At 34.4% G+C, this 21206-nt stretch overlaps 1 protein-coding gene across 37 annotated transcripts in view; it reads right to left on the reverse strand.

The window, feature by feature from the left end:
* Positions 1-8917: 8917 nt before the first annotated feature.
* LOC122629615 (voltage-dependent calcium channel type A subunit alpha-1) overlaps positions 8918-21206 on the reverse strand; it is a 105558-nt gene continuing 93269 nt past the window's right edge. For 16 of the 37 annotated variants that reach the window (XM_043813210.1, XM_043813214.1, XM_043813223.1 and 13 more), the window contains 8 exons: positions 20258-20314; positions 15500-15711; positions 14846-15212; positions 12094-12230; positions 11783-11955; positions 11297-11329; positions 9706-10216; positions 8918-9477 (listed from right to left, as the gene is read on the reverse strand). In XM_043813210.1, the coding sequence (XP_043669145.1) occupies positions 9438-9477; positions 9706-10216; positions 11297-11329; positions 11783-11955; positions 12094-12230; positions 14846-15212; positions 15500-15711; positions 20258-20314 (1530 nt within the window). In that variant the 3' untranslated portion in view covers positions 8918-9437. The remainder of the gene's footprint in view (positions 9478-9705; positions 10217-11296; positions 11330-11782; positions 11956-12093; positions 12231-14845; positions 15213-15499; positions 15712-20257; positions 20315-21206) is intronic. The other 21 variants (XM_043813226.1, XM_043813218.1, XM_043813228.1 and 18 more) reach the window with 11 other exon arrangements.

Genomic DNA, 21206 nt, shown 5'->3' on the forward strand with positions numbered 1-21206 from the left:
TTAATTTCGTCTAGACTTTCTATTTTTTTTTCTTCTTCCATTCGCTAATCACCGACACCTGACAGTACGTCGATGAAACTAATTTTCAAAAGGATAAAACGATTCGCGAGGATAACGTTTAGCTTGATAATAAAAGAAAAAGTAAGAAAACAAAAACTTATCGAAAGATCGAAACGACTTTTGAATTTTCCCTCAATCGAGTTTTCTCTTCTCTATTTTTTTCTATCGAAGAACGTACGATTGCGTTAATTTTATTAGTTTAAGGCAACTCTTATTTTACAAAACGTATGTATATAAGATATTATACATACACGCAACATTGAACGATTCTTATTGATCGAATCAAAACCCGTCGTTTTCGATGACTCGAGCCATTATCGATCGATATGAATGAAGACAAAGAAAATACTGATGAGACGAACGCTCAATTTAAAAATGTAACAACGGAATCTTTCTCCTAGTTTTTCTTTTTTCTTTTTTGTTGCTTGTCTTTCCTTTTGTTATCTTTTCTTTTTATTCTTTTTCTTTAAACGATGGTTCCTTTACGATCGTGAAGATTTGCTCGCGTAAGCCACAATTGAATTCAAACTCGCGAAGATCCTGCGAAAATTTAATTTTGAAATCTCTCGAATGTACCTGAAGAGAGAAGGAAATTGATAGAGAGAGAGAGAGAGAGAGAGAGAGAGAGAGAGAGAGAGAGAGAGAGAGAGAGCGAGAGAGTGAGAAAAAAGGAAGAAGAAAGAGAGAGACAGAAAACGAGAAAGGAGTTTTGAGTAAGAGAGGGTAAGAGAGAGATAGAGAACGAGAAAAACACTGGGAGAGAGAGAGAGAGAGAGAGAGAGAGAGAGAGAAGGAGAGAGAGAGGGAGAGAGAGTAAGAGAGAGAAAGAGAGAATCGTTAGAATAGTTTATCGAGATTACGATTATTTGCAAAAGTATGAAATTCTACGGAGCCTCGGCATTCACGCTCGAGATATCTAGCGCGACGAAGTTCTCTTCACATATTAATCAATTAATCAATTAATTAATTTATTTATTTATTTAATTATTTAGTCAATGATTTATTTTTCTTCTTTCGCCTTTTTTCCTTTGAATGATTTATTTATTTATTTATTTATTTATTATCGTAGCGTGTTTATTAGCATTTCGAATATGCAATTTCGTTAGTTTCGTTTTGTATCTCCCTTACATCGTTTGGATTTTGTTGTAGTTGTTTTTTTTTTCCTTTTGTTTGTGTACATGTGTGTGCATGTGGGTGTGTTCATTTTTTCTTTTTTGGTATTAATTACTATTATTACATGTACGCACCTATTCACGATACGTATGTATGTAATGTAAGTATGTATGTATGTACAAATCGCGAACGGCTTTACGAACGCGTTCGCACGATTAACGCAAATATAATCATCGACAAATACGAACACACTTATAGATATATGCGCTCGCGCTCGTTGACTTTTTTTGCATTATCGTGCGTACACGCGTGTTCTTCCTTTATCTATATAGGTAAGTAGAAAAACCCTTAATCGTAATATATTTTGCATCGTCGTTCCTCGTATTTCGTTTTCCGTTCGCTGCCGCTCGATCTTTCTTTCTTTCTTTCTTTCTTTTTTTTTTCTTTTATTTCCTTATCTTTCTTAATTTTATAACAAATAAAAAATTTTCGTGATCAAATAACGCGATATTTTTCATATTGGATCTCCCGTCGATCGTTTCTATCCTATTTATATCGTTATCTTTTGTATCGTTATCGTTATCCTTAAGACTCCCAATTTCTTTTGTATTTTTTTTTTTTTTTTTCTATAAAAATACTTGTTAAATAATCACGCGAAAAGTACAGTTGAGCCATGCTGCAGTACCCTGAATAGATCTGTCTCGAGATGTGGAGATATACATGTATGTTTGTATCTATTTATATATATATATTTTTTTTTTTATACGTGCATTTATATTGCGACGAGAATCTATTGGAATTAGAAAGAAAAAAAAAAAAAAACATTTAATAGCGTAACGCCAAGAGAGGTAAAAGAACTGATCATCGATAATCACGCGCTAAAACACTCGCACTTTGCGTATTCTTTTTATAAAATTGTATTTTATTTACATAGTCTGTCTCTCTGTACGTGTCCTTTGTATGTTTGTATTCGTATCTTTACGTGTATCGTACGTGTGTAATATGTGATTTATGCTACATTCATTGTTGTGCACTAAACGCTCAGAGACGATGGTGTTACATGCATATATGTATGTATGTATATACATATACATATGTATATAATGTGTAATGTCTTAAAAATGCAAATCTATTTGTTCGATTAAGAAATAAACGAAATTGGGAGTCTCATTTGTACGGCTTCTTTTTTCTCTCATTAATTCTTTCGTTCTTTTTTTCCTTCTTTCTTTTTTTCCTCTTTTATGTTTTCCTCTCTTTCGTTGCAAGTTTGATCGGCTCTAATCCTTCGATCAGACATTTCCAATTATTATTAAATTATTTATCTGAATTTAGTATGTCTCACGTGTTCGCAGGTCCAAAGGTATTACGTTAGTTTATTACAATATATTAGAAATACATTTAATTTCTTGACACTCGATGGAATTTAATTTTTCTTTTTTAAAAGTAATAACCACTCGTTATAATTTCTAATCGAACGAGATTAGAAGAGCCCTCAACGTTTAAAGATATACAACGAATGCGAGAAGTTAAATGCAACGGGAAATTGAATAAATTTTTGTCAGAAAATTAAATAAATAAATAAATAAATAAATAAATAAAAAGAAAAAAAGAAAAATTTCGACTTCGTTGAGACATCCTTCGCGTTTATTTTCTCTTTTATTCTTTTTTTATTTTTTTAAATCGATCGATTTTCTTTCGGGTCGTTCAATTTTATTTTCTTTCGTTCGTCCCTTCATCCCTTCACATTATTTCCTTTTCATATATGGCGGCCTTCGAATCGAGAATAGGTACGACTCACTGCATTAACTCGTCTATAATCGCGTGTTTGAAACGTTTTGTGCGTTAAGTCGTCGTCGTCGTTAAATTAGCGCACCTTTCTTTCGCCTGTCGCTATGCCGATCTCATCTGTGCCTGCATTTTTCTCCCATGTCCATTTGTTTAATATTTTAAACGAAGCCACTTTATACACCGCCGCACTCCGCTTTTTTCTTCTCTTTTCATCTTTTCTTTTTTCTTCTTTTTGTTTTTTTGTTTTGTCTTTTTTTATTTTTTTGTTTTTTTTTTTTATCTAAGAGAGTCTTTTGTGTAATCGTTCGACCAAAGCATGCCGTCGAGACGAGTCGAAGGAATATTTATTTTATTTTTTTTCCCGTGTATGTATATATATAAATATATACACATATATATATATATTTATATATATATATTTTTATATCACTATTTTATAATAATTATTATTAATATTATTTTAATATTATTATTATATTATAATTATAATTATAATAATTATTATTATTATTTTCACCATTAATTATAATACTTATTAATTCTTATATTTATTATTTATAATTATAATTACAATAATAATTATTATTTATTGTATTATTATTATTATTATTATTATTATTATTATTATTATTATTATTATTAAAAGTTATTATTAATTCTTTTAGCGTTTATCGAAGTTCCTTTATGATTACTTTAATTTAATTAGTGCTTTAATGAAGTGCCCATTAGTGTACGCTTTCGCGCGCACACGCGTAATTACGTTTTACAATTTACGTGTACATCGTTAATTAAAAGCTTGGTCATCTGCTATGCCTTCACGAGACTAAAGAATCGTAAGATTAGAGGGTTCGATCTTCCTCCATCCTCTTTTATCCTCTCTTACTCCTTCTCATAGACGGCACGACGTTTTTATATGATACATGTGTACGTACGTCTGCTATCTTTCTCTCTCTTTCTTCCTCTCTATCTCTTTCTACACGTGTATAAGTGTATGTGTGTACGTATGTATGTATATATGTATTTATGTACGTATGCATGTATATATATTTTAACTTGTGACTCTTTCGCGTACGCGATATATCAACGCGTAATCTTTTCTAATTTTTTTTTATTCTCTTTCTTCACGCGCGGACACGCTCGCAAAATCTTTTTACGATTTACTTTTTGTTCCTTATTTAACTCGCGATTAAAGTTATATCGATATTTTCGATATAAACGAGATTCTCTTTTCAAATCGGAAAAGGGATACCGGTTAAGGGATTTGGAGCTGACTAGTTAGGACTTTTCGAACTTTCTAAAAAGGATTTTGACGGCAGAGTGTAGGGTATGGGAAGTAGGAATGGAGTGGGGGGTTTGCAAAATCGTGTCGTCGACGTGAACGTATCCCTCGAGCCGCGGCTAAGTTTTTTCGGATTTATCACAGAAAAACATTTTATAATTATAATATTTTTTTTAAGCTTATTCACACGCGAAGAATAATCGCACATATCTGTCGCACCGGAATAAACATTCACTCGCAGGCGAGTAGTCGTTCTCGCTCGATAATCTCTCAACGATAAGTACTATTCGACGCTTAAACGAGTTCGTAGAGTTAGATCGTAAATCGTGTCTCTCTCTCTCTCTCTCTCTCTCTCTTCCTCTCTCTCTATTTTTTTCTCTTTCTCTCAGTGTGTATATATATATATATATATATATGTATATATATATATAAAATGTAAGTATATATGTATGTATGTATGTATACATGTATGCATGTATGTATGTATGTATATATATATATGCATGTAATGTCGTCTCGCCCCGTTGGCGACATTTTTGTATTTTTTTTTATTTATTTTACTATTTCGTTTTTTCCTCCCCCATCTTCTTTTTCCTCCTCTTCCTTTACCTTCTTTTTTTTACTTTTATTCGTTTTTCTCTCTTCTCTCATCTCAAGTAATAATAATAATAATAACGCGTTATATTATGTTATTTTTTACAGCGATGATTGAACGCGACGATATATGTACGAAATACGATTGAGTTTGTAAAGCACTTAGGGGAAGAAACCATGCGAACTCTCTGATTACGTTTCCGTGGCTGTTGCTTTTGCCGATGACACTGCTGCTTCGGGGGTTACTCGGCTATTTTTTCTGTTTTTTCTTTTACCTAGTTTTCTCTCTTTTTTTACATATATATATTCTTCAATTAGAAAAAAATAAAAAAGAAAAAAGAACGCAAAGTAACACGTAACTCTTCGAAAGGAGAAACGATGTAATTATAAACGATGTGTAATAATAAATAAATCGATAGTGAAAATTATAGAGAAGATCTATATATATATATATATATATATATATATATATATATATATGTTTGCGTGTGTATGAGTATGTATAATTAATTAATAATGAATAAATTTACCGAGGATTCCCCCTCCCCTGAAAGGTTATGCCCTATATTCTATCTCTCTCGCACACAGACACGCGCGCTCCCTCTCGTTCTCTCGATCCTATCGCGCTATACATTAATTTTAACGACGTTATTTGTTATGTATAATTGAAACATACTTCATTTTCATATGCACTCGACCAAGGCTCATGCACGCAAGTGCGCACGCAAACGCGAAACATTATTGAAAATCAAATTCATTTATACATTAATTCACTTTTTTTTAATACTCTCTCTCTCTCCCTCTCTCTCTCTTTCTCTCTATCTTTCACTCTCTCAATTCCCTACCCAGGCCTCTGTATCTTTCTCCTCTTCCTCTCTTTCAACGTATATACACATCTACCTACGCATATCTATATATATATGTATATATATATATATGTATATGTATATGTATATGTATATGTATATGTATAGATGTTATGTATACGTATCGCAGAAAAAGACATATGCTATGTACACATGAATGTTATATCTCGTGTGTGTTCGCCTAAGATATATCATACGATTGGCAGTATGTTAAATGTGTTTTTTTAATTTTTATGTATATATATATATGTATATATATATACACACACACACATATATATATATATTGTACCGGTCGGATACGCGCGCTTTCCTTTGGTGCTTTCCATGTAGTCTTTATTCGTCATGCTCCCATAAATATATCACTTCTTTTTTACCCCATTATATTTCTTTCCCCTCCTCTTCCTTCTCCTTTTCCACCATCTTCATCCTCTTGCCATCGGTCGTTTTTCAGTGCTGAATTCATCAAGTAGTTCCCGCTCCGTATTTCGCTCGGTTTCTAAATGTTTTTAATTATTCGATCGGTTAATCGATGTTTCTCCATTTAATCTAAGTATAACGCGCTTCGGTGGGTGTAGCACACTTAGCAGTATAGTCATGATAGTAATAGCAGCAGTGGCGACGGTAGTAGTTTGATAGAATAGTTTTTTTAGTAATAGTAGCGATGGTGGTGACGGTGGTAGTTTTAGTAGTAACAATAGTATTAGTATTAGTAGTAGTAGTAATAGTAGTAGTGTAGTAGTAGTAGTAGTAGTAGCAGTAGTAGTAGGAGTAGTAGCAGTAGTAGTAGTAGTAGTAGTAGTAGTAGTAGTAGTAGTAGTAGTAGTAGTAGTAGTAGTAGTAGTAGTAGTAGTAGTAGTAATAGTAGTAGTAGTAGTAGTAGTAGTAGTAGTAGTAGTAGTAGTAGTAATAGTAGTAGTAGTAGTAGTAGTAGTAGTAGCAGTAGCTGTAGTAGTTGTAATAGTAGTAGTTTTTAGTTAATAGTAGTAATGAAGTAGTTTGTCTCTTTTTTTGTAGGTGTAGTTAGTAACGGTAGTAGCAGTGATAGTATTATAATCGTAATATATGCAGTATTTTACAAATGTTTAGAGAATCGTATAGAAAGAACGCGAAGACTGCCTTTTACTCGCTTCATCCCCTAGACACTGCTCTTCTTTATTCTCTCTCATTCTCCCTCTCTATCTCTCTATCTCCTTATTTATTTCTTTATTTGTAACTCGGCGATTTTTTGACGACACATTACGATAATTTATTACCGTTTCCTCGTGTGCTGCGATCCTTCCATCCGCTTTCCCTTTGTCCCAACTGCGTTTGTTTCTTCTTCTCGCCCAGGAGACGTTCCTTTCCCGAAGGAATAACGAGACGAAATGATCCCGATCGAAATAATTTGCGACGTTGCGTATCCTTCTTATTCGTTCGCTTTCCTTTGATAATATGAGCCCTCGCCTCGAAAGACGTAAATACACACGTGCTTTTATGTTTTTCTTTTGACCTCTCCTCCGAACGACGCGGAGAAAGAGAACAATAACGATCTATACGTTTTCCTTTTATTTATTAATTTTTTTGTTCGTTCGTTCGTTCGTACGTACGTTCGTTTGTTTATATATCTATAACGTGTTTAATTTTTTCTTTTCTTTGCTCGTTCCTTCGTTCTTTTTTTCTTTTTTTCTTTTTAACAAAGAATCGTTGTAGCAGCGATAAAGCAACGGGCGGTGATCGATGTTTTCGAACAATGATGATCTTAATAAATCGGCGATTTTTGTTCCCCTCTTTCGCAACGATCGTCTTTTTACCTTTCTTCTCCTAGATCCTTCACGATCATTTTATATCTTTTCTTCTTCAGGATTCCAACGGGTGTCGTTAGAAAAACTTCACCTACATACATATTTATCTACCTACGACTAATTTAACACGGTTTTATTCATTTACGTTCACGCGTCCACGTCACGGAATGTCCCGCATGTACGTTCGAGCGAATTTCGCATAACGACAGGCTCCTCCCTTATCTTATCTTTTTTCTTATCGTTCACACACACTTCCGGAATACTCTTATACGCAGATTCTTACGTTTCCTATTTTCACGCGGCGTCCTTTTCTTTTTTCCTTCTTCCTTTAAAATACGTCAACGTCGTTGTATCGTCTTCGAGCACGTCGGAGAACAACGTGTATAGTACTTACAAACTTTCACTGTTAATATAGAAGTCCTTCCCACCGTTTTTGTTTGTTGCTTTCTTCGCTGCCCTCTCTTTTTCGTCCTACACACCACATCGACCACTCTCGTCATTTATTTACCTTATGAATAAACAAAAGCAAGGAACGAAGGAAAGAAAGAAAAGATGAAAGAAAGAGAGAGAGAGAGAGAAAGAGAGAGAAAGAGAGAGAGAGAGAGAAAGAAGGAGAGAGGGGAGAGAGAGAGAAAGAGAGGGAAAAGAGAGAGAGAGAGAGAGAGAGAGAGAAAGAAAGATAGTACGAAAAAGAAAAAATAAAAGACCCATAGTCGTTGGTCTCTCATTTTTCGGGCATCGACAATGTCGCGTTTTATACATAGATATATATACATATATTTATAGTATATATATTTTTTTTAGACACGAAAAAGAATACGGCACCCACGCATTGTCTTTTTCGTATCGTTTCGTATTTAATTTTTTTTCGTTCATTATGTTGTTGTTGTTGCCATTTTTGCATTAGCATGGTATCTGCCACTCCCTCCTTTTTTTTCCTTTTTCTCTTTTTCTCTTCTTCTCTCCCTTTCTCTTCCTCTTTCCCTTTTGCTTTCTTGTTAGTTCTTCTTTCAGTTGTTATTTTTGCTGTTGCAGTTGTTATTGTTGTAATAGTAGTAGTAGTACTAGCTGTAGTAGTAGTAGTAGTAGTAGTAGTAGTAGTAGTAGTAGTAGTAGTAGTAGTAGTAGTAGTAGTAGTAGTGTAGTAGTAGTAGTAGTAGTGTAGTAGTAGTTGTTGTTACCGTTGGTTAATTATCGTATAAAAAGTGGACCCTCCTCTCGTCCCGATTCGCCGATTGGAATGGCCGCAGCGAAGATATCATTAAAAAACAAACGAAGCGTCCGTCGTCCGATTTCGCGTTATCACCGAATGCGATACGAACTTTTTTTTACGAGCGCTTCTAACGTGGATGCATACACGACATATATATTACGTATTTCCTCTATGTATTTCTTTCTTTCTTTCTTTTTTGCTGTTTTTCTCTTTCTTTTCTTTTCTTTTCTTTTCTCTTTCCCTTCTTGCAATCTTTCCAACCCCCTTTAACCACCCTCCCGCCCTTTAACCACTCTCTTTCCCTTCTCTCTTTTGTTTCCCTCTTAATTTCTCGCCATTGAAAGCACCAGAATATTTTACTTTCACTTTTACCTACACTTTGCTTCCGGTTCACGAAGAGTCAAACTCGTTTCCGTTTCACCGATTCAATCAGTCCTTTTCCTAATCGATTCTAATCTCGCACGCTCTCTTTACCTCCCCTCTTCCTCTACATCTTTCTCTCTATTTTCGGCTTATTTGTATTTCTATCTCGTTTCGTTGCGTATTCGCGAGAAGCCGTCAGCCGCATCCTTCGTGTCGATCCTCTCGTTCGATCGATCGATCGATCGCGTTCTCGCGATCGTGACAAGAAAGTCAATGCACGTCCCACGTGGACGATTCACGTAGACGATTCACGCACAGACCCAAAGACGCCTGGGGGCGTCCACGTCGCCGGACCACCGTCCAGGGTCCCACTTTGGCTAGCACCAGTCATCCTCGTCGCTGTCGGAATGTCTCGACCTATTTCAATTTAATGAAAGATTACAAAGGTGTCTAATTACGAAGAACGATTATACCATTATTTGCAATTCGTTTTTATTAGAAAAAAAAAAGAAAGAAAAAACGATGGATAGTTTCCTTCGAATGAGGCGATTGTTTTTTTCCGAGTAATATAAGCTCTATCTATCTAACGATTATCGCATTAGAATTGTTCATAATTTCGAAATCGGTAAGATAAAAAATATTTACCTCGGCATTCGCTGCTTCGACTGGGGCTGCGGTTTGTAACCGTTCGGTACAGGACTCGGAAGTAGACGACCTCCTCGGCCCATCGCCACGGCCTGCTCGAAGCTGAGCGGACAGTGACTCGGTTGCATCGGGGGTTGCATATGACCGGTAGTAGGATGCGGCATGCCAACCGGTACGGCCGGTACATGCGGACCTCCTACCATGTGCGGTCCGTGAGTCGGCGATGCGTTAAGCTTTGGGAAATTAATATTCGCCGGTTTTAACTGCAACGTCGACGGTTTGTTAGGCGTCGGTGGTAATCGACGGCCTCTTCTTGCTACCAAAACCGGATAGCTGTGTTGATGCGACGGATGACGATGATGGTGATGCGGATGTGCCGGTGTACGACCACCGATAGGACTTGGACTCCTCGAGCGTTGTTCCAAGCTGGTCGTACCGTAATGCTGCCCACGTTCTATCCGATGAACCGGACTGGGTGATCTCGCGGGACTCGTCGAAGCGCTCCATGGACCTGACAAAAATTGTTCAATTTTCATTTCTCGATAATTTCACGTTCATTCGGTTTAGCTTCGAACGAGAGGAGGAAGAAGAATCGTTTTCGTCAACGACATCGTGTCTAGATGCCGAGCGAATTTATATGTACGTAGATATTTACTATGTAGATTATTTACATAGGTAATAGTAAATAGGCGTAGTTATTTTTCAAGCAGCCCCATCTTTTTCTACATTAGGCAGTACTTATATAGCCGTCGAAATAAATTCGACCTAACGGACTCTGCCGGATAATATATTTATTACTACTTTCCCGTAGAGCAAGTATTATTTTGCCTTTCGTCTCGTCGGACTGACCACGCTCCTAAAGCTTTTTTTCTTTTTCTTTTTTTTGTTATTGTCATTGTTATCATGTTCTGTTTTTGTTAATCCTACTATGGTGTGTAATTCGCACGATGCATCGAACGCATGCTGATCCGTGCTTCTCCCGTCTACCTACGGCGTAAAATAAGGTACGGGTGAAGCCAATAGGGTGATCTCTCGTTCATGCCGAGTGCCGAGGATCATCGATCGAAAATGTTACAGGTGTATATATATATATATGTGTGTGTGTGTGTATTACGTACATAATTATACCTCAACGTTTCAAGCTCGTTCCGTGAAAGCGTGCGATTACGACTAAAGATGGCATCAAGGACGTTCTACTTTCGATGGGTTTGCTAAATAAAAAACTATACTCCTGTATACCAAACAGCTAGGTAGGTATACGTGCACTTTTTATACAAAACTAAGGTAATACGATCTAGGTATAGACATAAAAGAAAGAAGGGTTGTAATTGGAGTGTCCGATGGTAATAACTGGTAAAGCGACTGGTAAAGAAGACTACGTTGAGAAAATTTCAAGTGAATGTACATGTCTCTTTGTATGTGTGTGGGTGCGTGTTCCCGTGCGCAGAGTCTGTGTGTCCTTTGTATAATAAAAGAGGATAGGTGGTAAGACAAGACGATAAAAGCCAAACGACATCGAACATACATACAAAGTACATATGACATAAACTGCCTTGGATAGGGAATGAAACGGACTTGCGAAAGAAATTACCATCGTCGTAATAGTCGCAGTGGTCGTAATAGTCTGTGTAGGCGCATAACAGAACAGAATGAAGAAACGTATTACATCGAGTTACATAGAGCCTTTTTGCCTTCTTGCGAATAACCATTTATAGCGACACTCATATCCAGATTCGAATCGCAGAGACACGAATACTTTTGATCCGTATAAAATCTTTCAACTGTTTCGATTCAAATGTTATCGAAGAAAGAAAAGGGGATGATATTATCTCGGACAACTAAAACGATGGGTTAGGATTCGTGGCTCTGGATCCTTCGTTATACGAAATGTGTTTAAAAAAGGACTTTGTTTTGTTTCTTCTATTTCTTTTTTTCTTTTTTTTTCATTCGTTCTTTTTTTTCTTTTCTCATTCGAGACTAACAATAAGATAGAGAAAGAGATAGAGATAGAGATAGAGATAGAGATACACACACACACGCACGCACGCGTACGCTCGCGTACCGTGCGATCACGTACCTCGTATCCTATGTCGATTATATTGTGTGGAATGTGGATGATGATGATGCCTTTGAATCTCGACGACGTTGCTAACCGTGTCGCTAAAGCCTGGTCCTTCGTGATAATATCCATGATGATCGTGCCTGTGTCGCCTTGGCGATGGCGATCTTTGCATGATCGGCGAATGTCTTCTATTAAAATGATATAACTTATAATATTCGATGTTAGGCGATGGTACGATGGACGACAATACATTAAATGTTATAACTTGATTACAATATAATTACGTATCCGTACCATATTAGGATAGATAAAAAAGATAAAAATACCTTAAGCTTGGCGATCGCGAATGATGTCTCGGTGGATGCGTCGAAGGATGATGGGGGTGAAGTCTCTCACCATAATGCGTTAGACTCTCGATACTACCGGCACGCGAGTCGCTAACTACGACATCCTGCAGCTCCATCTAAACGAATAAGATCAATCAGTATTATACTTGATCGGTTTGAGAACAACCGATTAGGAGACCTTGTTCTCTTTTTTTTTTTTTTTACTATTGGTCTTTTTTTCATTTTTTTTTCTTTTTTTTCTAAGGAGTGTCGATGATTCTTTGCCCGCGTTTTACTCGATTTAAAAAGACCGATCTCGCTCGAGACGCCTTTTGCCTCCGATCGTTAATCACGTTGCATTTTACGATCTACTCTATACTCTTTATATGTTTCTATTTAACGTAGGATGATCATCGAGAGACATGTATCTATGTATGTATATGTATATATTATGTGTATATTATTAATATATATGTATATATAAAATATACATATATATATGTATATAATATATCTCGAAATAATCGATAAAAACAAGGCCGAATAAATAAAGAGTAGAGTAGTCGACGTACAGACGTGTATTAGATCATTCGCTTTTTTATGTGTTTCGCTTTATTTTACTACTTTTTTTTTTTTAATTTCTTTCTTTTTCTTTCTTTTTTTTCTTCTAATAAATCGTTGTTAATAAAGGCATGCAACTTTCCAAAAAATCTCATCGCATGCAACATGCTCCTTTTCAGTGATATATTTTGCGTGTTCGCTCGGGTGGATGATAGATAGACAAGAAAAAGAGAAAGAGAGAAAAAGAAAAGAAAAATAGAGAGAGAGAGAGAGAGAGAAAGAAAAGATAGAGAGAGAAAGAAAAGAGAGAGAGGGAGAGAAAGAGAGAGAGAGAAAAGTAATGATAAAAGATCCACTCCGAGCGATCAATATCGTTCCAATTAGGTGCATCGGTACTTACCAGGATACAATGTGGATACGGACATTTTTAAGATAAACAACGAGAAAGAGATAGATAGAGACAGACAGACAAACAGACAGACAGACAGACAGACAGACAGACAGACAGATAGACAGAGAAGAAGATAGATAGATAGATAGATAGACGGAGAAATTGAAAGAAGAGAAAGAAAAATAAAGAGAGAGAGAGAGAGAGAGAGAGAGAGAGAAAGAGAAGATATATTCAATCGGAGAACGAGGTAGTCCATCTCGTCGTCTCGTCGACGATGACCACATCGTTTCGCCGAAACGGTCCTAGGGCTGAAAGCAGCTAGGGACAAGGGTGGGAGGTTCTCTAATATAGACTTAGAATCTCTAAAGAAAAATCTCTCCTGAGAGATTCGCCGGTCTCTAAAGAGCCTCGTGTCCAGGTGATGTGTATATATATTTTTCTAATCCCGTTTCTATTTTTTCTTTTTTCTTTCTTTCTTTTCTTTTCTTTTTTTTCTTCTTCGTTCTTTCGAATTGCAAGTGAGCAGTATATATTGAAAATATGCAAAGATAGTTGTCCAATGGTTTCTTTTCGTTCGACAGTTTTTTTTTCCTTTTTTTTTTTTTTTTGTTTCTGGTCGGTCTTTTCTCTCTTGTAGTTCTACAAATTCACAGTGATATTATTTGATATCGTGTGGTCGAATAATTTCAAGGCCGACATTTATGTGTGTTAGAGGAGTCACGACATCACGCGCAATACTTTTCGACCGATCGATCGAAACGGAAAGGCAGGTTATTCATTGGTAAAGAATTCATAGTGGTTAAAGCTATCGTGGATGTAATTGAGGCTTTTTGATCCCGGACACGTAGGACAGGAGATATTGACTCGAATAGGGTAATTGTGTTTCTAATTAGATCTAATAATATAACGGGATATTTATGTACGTATCTATTTATGTATGTAAGTACTCTCTGCCGAGATTTTTTTCTTTTTCGGAAGCTACGTATGTATGAGTAATACGTACGTATGTATAAGTGTGCAAAACGTTCAGATCTAAGGGTGATTCTCTAATAGATTCTAGCGGGTGTCTCAAAAGTTCTCTTTGGGAAAATAACGGGCGACGTGAGTGAGCACGTCCTAATCTACGAGAGAACGGTTCTCTATCGTTCTAAGAGGAATATAATATTTATATATATATATAAATGTATATAATAATAATAATAATAATAATAAAAATAATAATAAAAAAGGATGTGTGTAATCATATCTTTGCAGAAATCAATTTCTTTTCTCTCCAAATAAAACAAAGTAACTGATCAAAATGATTCTAAATCATTCTAAGGGCGTTTGACATAGATCTTATCCGTGATATATACATACATATATATACATATATATATATATATATGTATATATAGTTAAAGCGAAATCAACTAAAACATTCTAAAATCAAAACACGATTCGATCGCAAGCGTCGAGTCTCGAATTAATCATTAATGAAACATCGTCTGAACACGCCCTGAGTGTAAGTTACATTGAACATAGAGATGAATCGATTAAAAAAAGAAAACAAATGGTCTTTACAATTAGTTTAAAAAATTCGTTCGGAGGTTCGCGTCTTTGATTAGATAAGAAACGAACGATAGTAGCCCGTTATATTAACTATATATGTACGTATGTGGATATATAATATATGCGTATAATATACAATATATCTATATATGTACATATATATATATATCCCGGTTTTAGAGAAGACAGAGAGAGAGAGAGAGAGATAGGGCTATTCGAAAAATTTGATTCGAAAACGGGAAAATTTACTGCGGAATTGGATCGAGCCGAGACCTTGTGGTAACGGATCGAGGAGCGAGGTGCGTAGGTGGTCTGGTGTTGGTAGTACGAGGGTGGTCGGTGATCATGATGATGATGGTGATGGTGGTGGTGGTGGTGGTGATGGTCATAGTATTGATCATTGTCGGTATCGTAGTATTGGTCGTGATGGTGATGGTAGTAGTAGTCGTGATCCTGCTGGGAGGGCACCTCAGCCAGCAATGGCTCTAGCTCGGGGGCGCGATCCTCGCCATTAACTACGAGTACAACCCCAGACCCACCCCCTCCCTGGCTACTCTCTCCGCTGCTGCCTAGTATATCGTACTGGTGGGACATCTTCCAGTTCACCTTTTTGTTTCTGAAATTAATTTAAAAATTGAAAAAAATACAATACTAATTAAACAACACGTTTAAGTGCGATAACAATAATATACGCTTTTCGAAAATTAGCCACATTTTTATCAATCGTGTAATAATCTTGACTTAAAATATATACTTTCGTTTATTTGCAATGAATTTATTTAAAATCAAATTTATATTCATTTTATATATCCCTTTCAGATTTTAACGAGTAAGTCTTACTGTTTCTTTAAATGTATTAATTTTGTATAATAATGTAATGATTATTAGAGACAAGGATTCTACCTGATGCTATGCTGTCGTCTTTGCTCGGCGGCTGCTAGGGCCCCTAAGGTCCCTTCCTCCTCGTCACGAAAGTCCTTGTGCCGATCGAGCTTCGTCTCCGTTGTCGGACGTACCACGGGTTCGAGGCTGTTCGCTCTACTTCCGGTTGCGTGGCTATTTCCGGTGTGGTTAACCACCGCCATGTCCATCAGGCAGTTGTAGAGGGTCGATTGCTAAATTCGAATGTGCGAAAGCACACCGGCGGTCAGACAGCAGATCGATAGATTTTTCAGATCGACAACTTATTTTGTTTTTTTTTCTCTGTTTTCTTTTGCTTTTTTTTTTGTTTTGCTTCGCTTTGTATACCATTTTCTCGGCGAGTATCTTGCGTAGTATCGACATATTGCATACAAATGTGCATTACTATGTACAGGCACATACAGGCTTTTCTTCATATGCTTTGCTTCCGTTCGCGTGACAGATCTTCGTCAGATTCGAGTCGATCGATCGATCGATCGAAATACAATTAGAAAATACAGAAAGAAAAAAAGATAGAAAGAGATCAAGAAAGATATATGTATATACATATATTATAACAAAAAGGAGATAGAGACAAAGAGAAACATAGGGAGAGAGAGAGAGAGAGAGAAAGAGATAGAGATAGAGCATTCATTGGTGGTAATAATAATAAAACGTCGATATAGAGAAAATTGATCTGCAAAATCTCAATAAACGAGATGCCATGCCAGAATTATTAGAAAATGCAACGCGATTGTGCGTTTGGTGTAATTCTCGAAAGATAAAGGAGAGAGATAAGTATTGTATCAAGATAAAAATATATATAAGTATATATATATATATATATATATATATATATATATATATATAGAGAGAGAGAGAGAGAGAGAGAGAGAAGGAGAGAAAAAGAGACGGGAATATATCGCGTGTACATATATATATATATATATATATATATATATATATATATATAAAAAAAAGATAGAATGAAGAAATCGAGAGAGGTCGTTAATAGATCGGTGTTTTAGAGAAAAATCGGTGATCAGTTGTTGCGTGTTATTTTGGAAAGCCTGTATATGTTTGTCATGATCTCATCAAGGAATGTTAAATATTAATTGTACTTTGGTGCGAAAGTTTTAGCATTGTTACGAATAGGTATACCATATGCGAGATATACAGAGAATTACATATGTAGGTATTCGATGAGTCAATGACACTGCGTAAATGCAAATTGTTTAATAAGCATGCAACATTAATAAAAGGATGGCTTATCTCGTCGACGAACGTTATTTTTAATAAATTATTATATATATATATATATACATACACACATATATATATTCACGATATTCGTATTGATTTAAATTTTACATCTGAAAAGAACAACGAACGTCGACGAATCGTCGTGCTATTTACACGTATACATATATAGACATACATATATATTACACGCCGTGTTATCAAAAAGATTGTGACGAACAAACTTTATATCAATCTGCTGGAATTGGCAAGCGACGACGAATATACAATCACAAATTGCAAGCTTTTAAGAATTTTGTATAAGTCTTATGGAATGGTGAATGGATTGGCTAAGAGGATATTGTGCTAATTAATATTGTACAGACTGATTTTGTTTGGTTGATTAATTCGACGATATCAAGATATCAAGAACATGCGATACAAATAAATCATACATCAATTGCGAGCGCACTCGGTTATCGTTAACGTCGTCTCGTTTTCGTACGTTTTTAGTTAGATTTTAAGAGCAATTTTCTTTTTTATTTTGTTTTCTTTTTATTCTTTTTCTATTCCTTTTATGCGATATCTATTTAATCGACGAGATTTTGAAATGAAGAGAAGAGATTAACTGACTAAAGAGCATACGTGAGAACGACGATAAACAATTGGATATGCTCGCGATCGTGCGAGTGCTGATAAAAAAAATAAAAAAATAAAAATGTAACTAATTTCTACATTTGTAAATCTCGATTAAAAAAAAAAAAAATAAGAAGAAGAAGGAGAGAGAAAAAAAATATATATATATGTACCCACACGAAGATATTTGATTATTAATCAAATAAGCTTCGTTTCAACTAAAGTAGGTACATATGTATATAGACAGCTTCTCTAATTTACGCAGATTACGATGATGACGTAGAGGAAAGGAATGATTTTGGTTGTTCACAGCTTTCTTCCTTTTTGTCGTTTCCGAAATCAACATAATAAGTGTTATATCGTGTAAGAGTTTGTAGGTGAAGTCTTTTTTTGTGTTTGAAATAAAAAGAGAGAGAGAGATAGATAGATAGATAGATAGATAGATAGATAGATAGTGATAGAGAGAGAGAAAGAGAGAGAGAGAGAGAGAGAGAGAGAGAGAGAGAGAGAGAGAGAGAGATATCTAACTACGTAACATTATCTGTATTAGAATTTTTTAATATTCTGTATATGTTCGTATCTGTGATGTTAATGGGTAAGTTCGTATTTGTGTTCATTAATAATACTATATAAGAATATTATTGGTATAGCGTAGAATAATTTTGATAGGAAAAATTCGAGCAATACTATATCTACTTGTTACAATAATCGAATAAAACTATCTAAGAATCTAACTCACGACTACTCTATTCCCATGTACCGTTAAAAGGATGTCTATCTATAGAGATATATTATAAAGTACGAGAATGAAGGAAAGAGAATAAAGCTGAACGATATTGGATCAAATTTCTAATACCATTTAATATTAAGAGCTCTAAAAGGGTAAAAGAACATTTCTTTACGAATGCTTTGTGCGTGTGTGTGTGTATGTATGTTATACTAGGAGCGTTTTTTCTAATCCTAAGGAAAAAAAAAGAAAGAAAAAGAACTAAAAATATAATGTCCAATTTTCGATCTAAGATCGATCATCTATCTTTATGGCAAATCAAACTCTAAAAGTTTGAATTACATATGCTATAGTTAAACGAGAGAGATAAAGGAAGAGAGATAGAGGTAGATAAATTCTAAAATAAATAGTATTCTAATGTAACAGGCGGCTAAAATATACGATTATTAATATATAAATACACGAGGCAAAAGGCGAGAGCTCTATTATTCGACGACTACTTCGTTCGAATTTTTTTCGAACTTTTCGACTCTAAAAGGGTTCGACGAGCTAATAGGTCTTTTACTTACACACACACCTATGTCATATCGTAGGGGGCAAAGGACCGATTCACGTGTGCACACATCGTGTGTGCGTGCACTCACGTGATACCGACACGACGACTAAGAAACTGATAACGCGCCTCGATTTTATACATCGTTCAATTGTATCTATTATTTTATATCATTTTTATCGACATTTGCTTCAATGTTACATATTTTATATGCAATAAATAAAAAAATGAGAAATTTTTTTTCTAATATATTTCTTCGATATTCTGAGTTTTTTTATTTGATGTATATAATCGAAACCATCACAGACTATAGTTGAATATTATCCTAAACTAAGTATATATAAATATAAATATATATATTTATATATATATAAATATATAATTATTAAAAAAGAAACGTGCTATTAAGAAAAGGATCTTTTTGAAAGGAAGTACTAGATATCTAAGTTTCTATATGTTAGACTAGTCTTAGAGATGCTATAGTAGGATTATTGTCTAATACATTAAGTGCCTAAGAAAGAGAAGAAAGATCGACTTGTGTGATCGTGTGTTTTGACATAAGCACAACCGTTGTTGCATCGTTTTTTAATTGTAAAAGAAGAGGAAGAAAAATAAAATTAATAAATAAATAAATATATAAAATACAATAAAATACAATAAAATAAAAGTCGATTATGTTTCTTTTTCTAACGAAAAGTGTTTTCCAATTACACTTTTTAAACTTTATAATTGATTAACCAATCAACGACCGTTGTGCTGCTTTTCATTGTTATGAAACTGTTTACGAGAAAATAAAATTAAATATAAAACATAAAATGTATACGCGTATTGAAAAAGAAATAGTGTAATAGTGAGTGTTAATAGTGAGTGAGTGAGTGAGTGTGATAGAAAGAGATAGAAAGGTAGAAAAAAAGAAAGAAAGAGAGAAAGAAAGGTAGAAAAAAAGAAAGAAAGAGAAAAAGAAAGAAAAAAAAGTAACAAATGTAAAAAAAAGTAACAAAGACACAATAGCACATTTTTATATTCATAATATTTCAATTTTAATACTAATTTTTAAATACTGGCTTATGTGTCTTCGCATTTTGATAGAGAAAGATAGAGAGGAAGAGAAAGAGAGAGATAAAGAGATAGAGAGAGAGAAGAAGAGAGAAAGAGAGAGAAAGAGAGAGAGAGAGAGAGAGAGAGAGAGAGAGAGAGAGAGAGAGAGACAGAGTGAAAGAGAGTATGATATGAAAAGTATTATATTTTTACAAACAAATGAAGCATCGTTGGAAAAGACTCGTTTTCTTTTTTTCCTTCCATCTAATTTTTAATTAAGCGAAACACTGTAATTTTTACTAAGAAATGTTATTTATAATCGTTAAAAGCATATTAAAAATATTAAAAAAAAAAAAAGAATAAAAGTAGTGGAAGAAACGAGGGTTTTACAAAATGCGATGAAGTAGTATATATATATATATACATACATACATACATATATATATATGTATATACACATAGTATATAAATGGTGTATAATATATAATAAAGGAAAATAAATTATATTAAAATGAAAAAGAAAATATGGTATAAAGATGATATAAGTAAGAGAAAAAGTAAGTACTACCGCCTGGGCTGCAGGACTTTGCCCAGCATTATCGTTATCGATAAGATCGTTATCGTTCTGTAAAACAAAGAAAAAAGACACAAAGAGATGATTGAGAGCTGCGTGAACATCCTCTTGTCTGGGTAGTTATTATTAAGTATTAAAAATCCTCTATATATCGGGTACGCCTACGATAATAGAAATTAAATAAATCGTATCTAAAAAATCGTATCTCATCCATTAATAATGGACATTCAAACCTCGTGTTGCAAGTATCTCTTCTAAAATATCATTAAGAGAAAAATATTACAGGTCACAATTCAACAGACAGAATCTTATTTTTGTTCTTTTCTTTTTTTGTATTTTTTTTTTCTAACGTTACTAATCTTAATCATCATTCATCCAAAAAAAAAAAAGAGAAAAAATTAAAAATCACAATTTCTTAACTATCTATTAACATTAAGTAATTCTTATTTTCGAGTCGATTCATCCGTTGCGCTTAAAAATGATTAATAAAAATTATTGTCGTAGAATGAGAGAAAAAGAAAGGAAAACAAGAAACATGAACGAAGACGTACGATATTCGATATAAAAATGTAAATGCATTATTTTCGTAGATACATAATATTACATTTTTTTTTATTTTAATAGAACGGAGCAATGGATGCATCGATTCGGGATAGTCTACTATATATGTTAGGTTTCTAATTGAAAATTATATCGTTCAGGAAGGGTCACACATCGAACTGCTTCTACGGATATCGACTTGGCTAATTCGAGAGTTATGTATATGTATAAAAAAAAAAAAAAAAAAAAGAAAAGAAAATTATTAACCTTTCTTATTTTTGTACGTCTTGTTTAAAATCCAAAAGATATTCAACTTAATCAAATTAATAATGCTTGCCGTCCCAATAAAGAAATCACAAATATTCATCATAAATTTTAATCGATATTATAGATCCCTCGATCG

The sequence above is a fragment of the Vespula pensylvanica genome, chromosome 5 (genome assembly GCF_014466175.1).
Source record: "Vespula pensylvanica isolate Volc-1 chromosome 5, ASM1446617v1, whole genome shotgun sequence".
NCBI classification, from domain to species: domain Eukaryota; kingdom Metazoa; phylum Arthropoda; class Insecta; order Hymenoptera; family Vespidae; genus Vespula; species Vespula pensylvanica.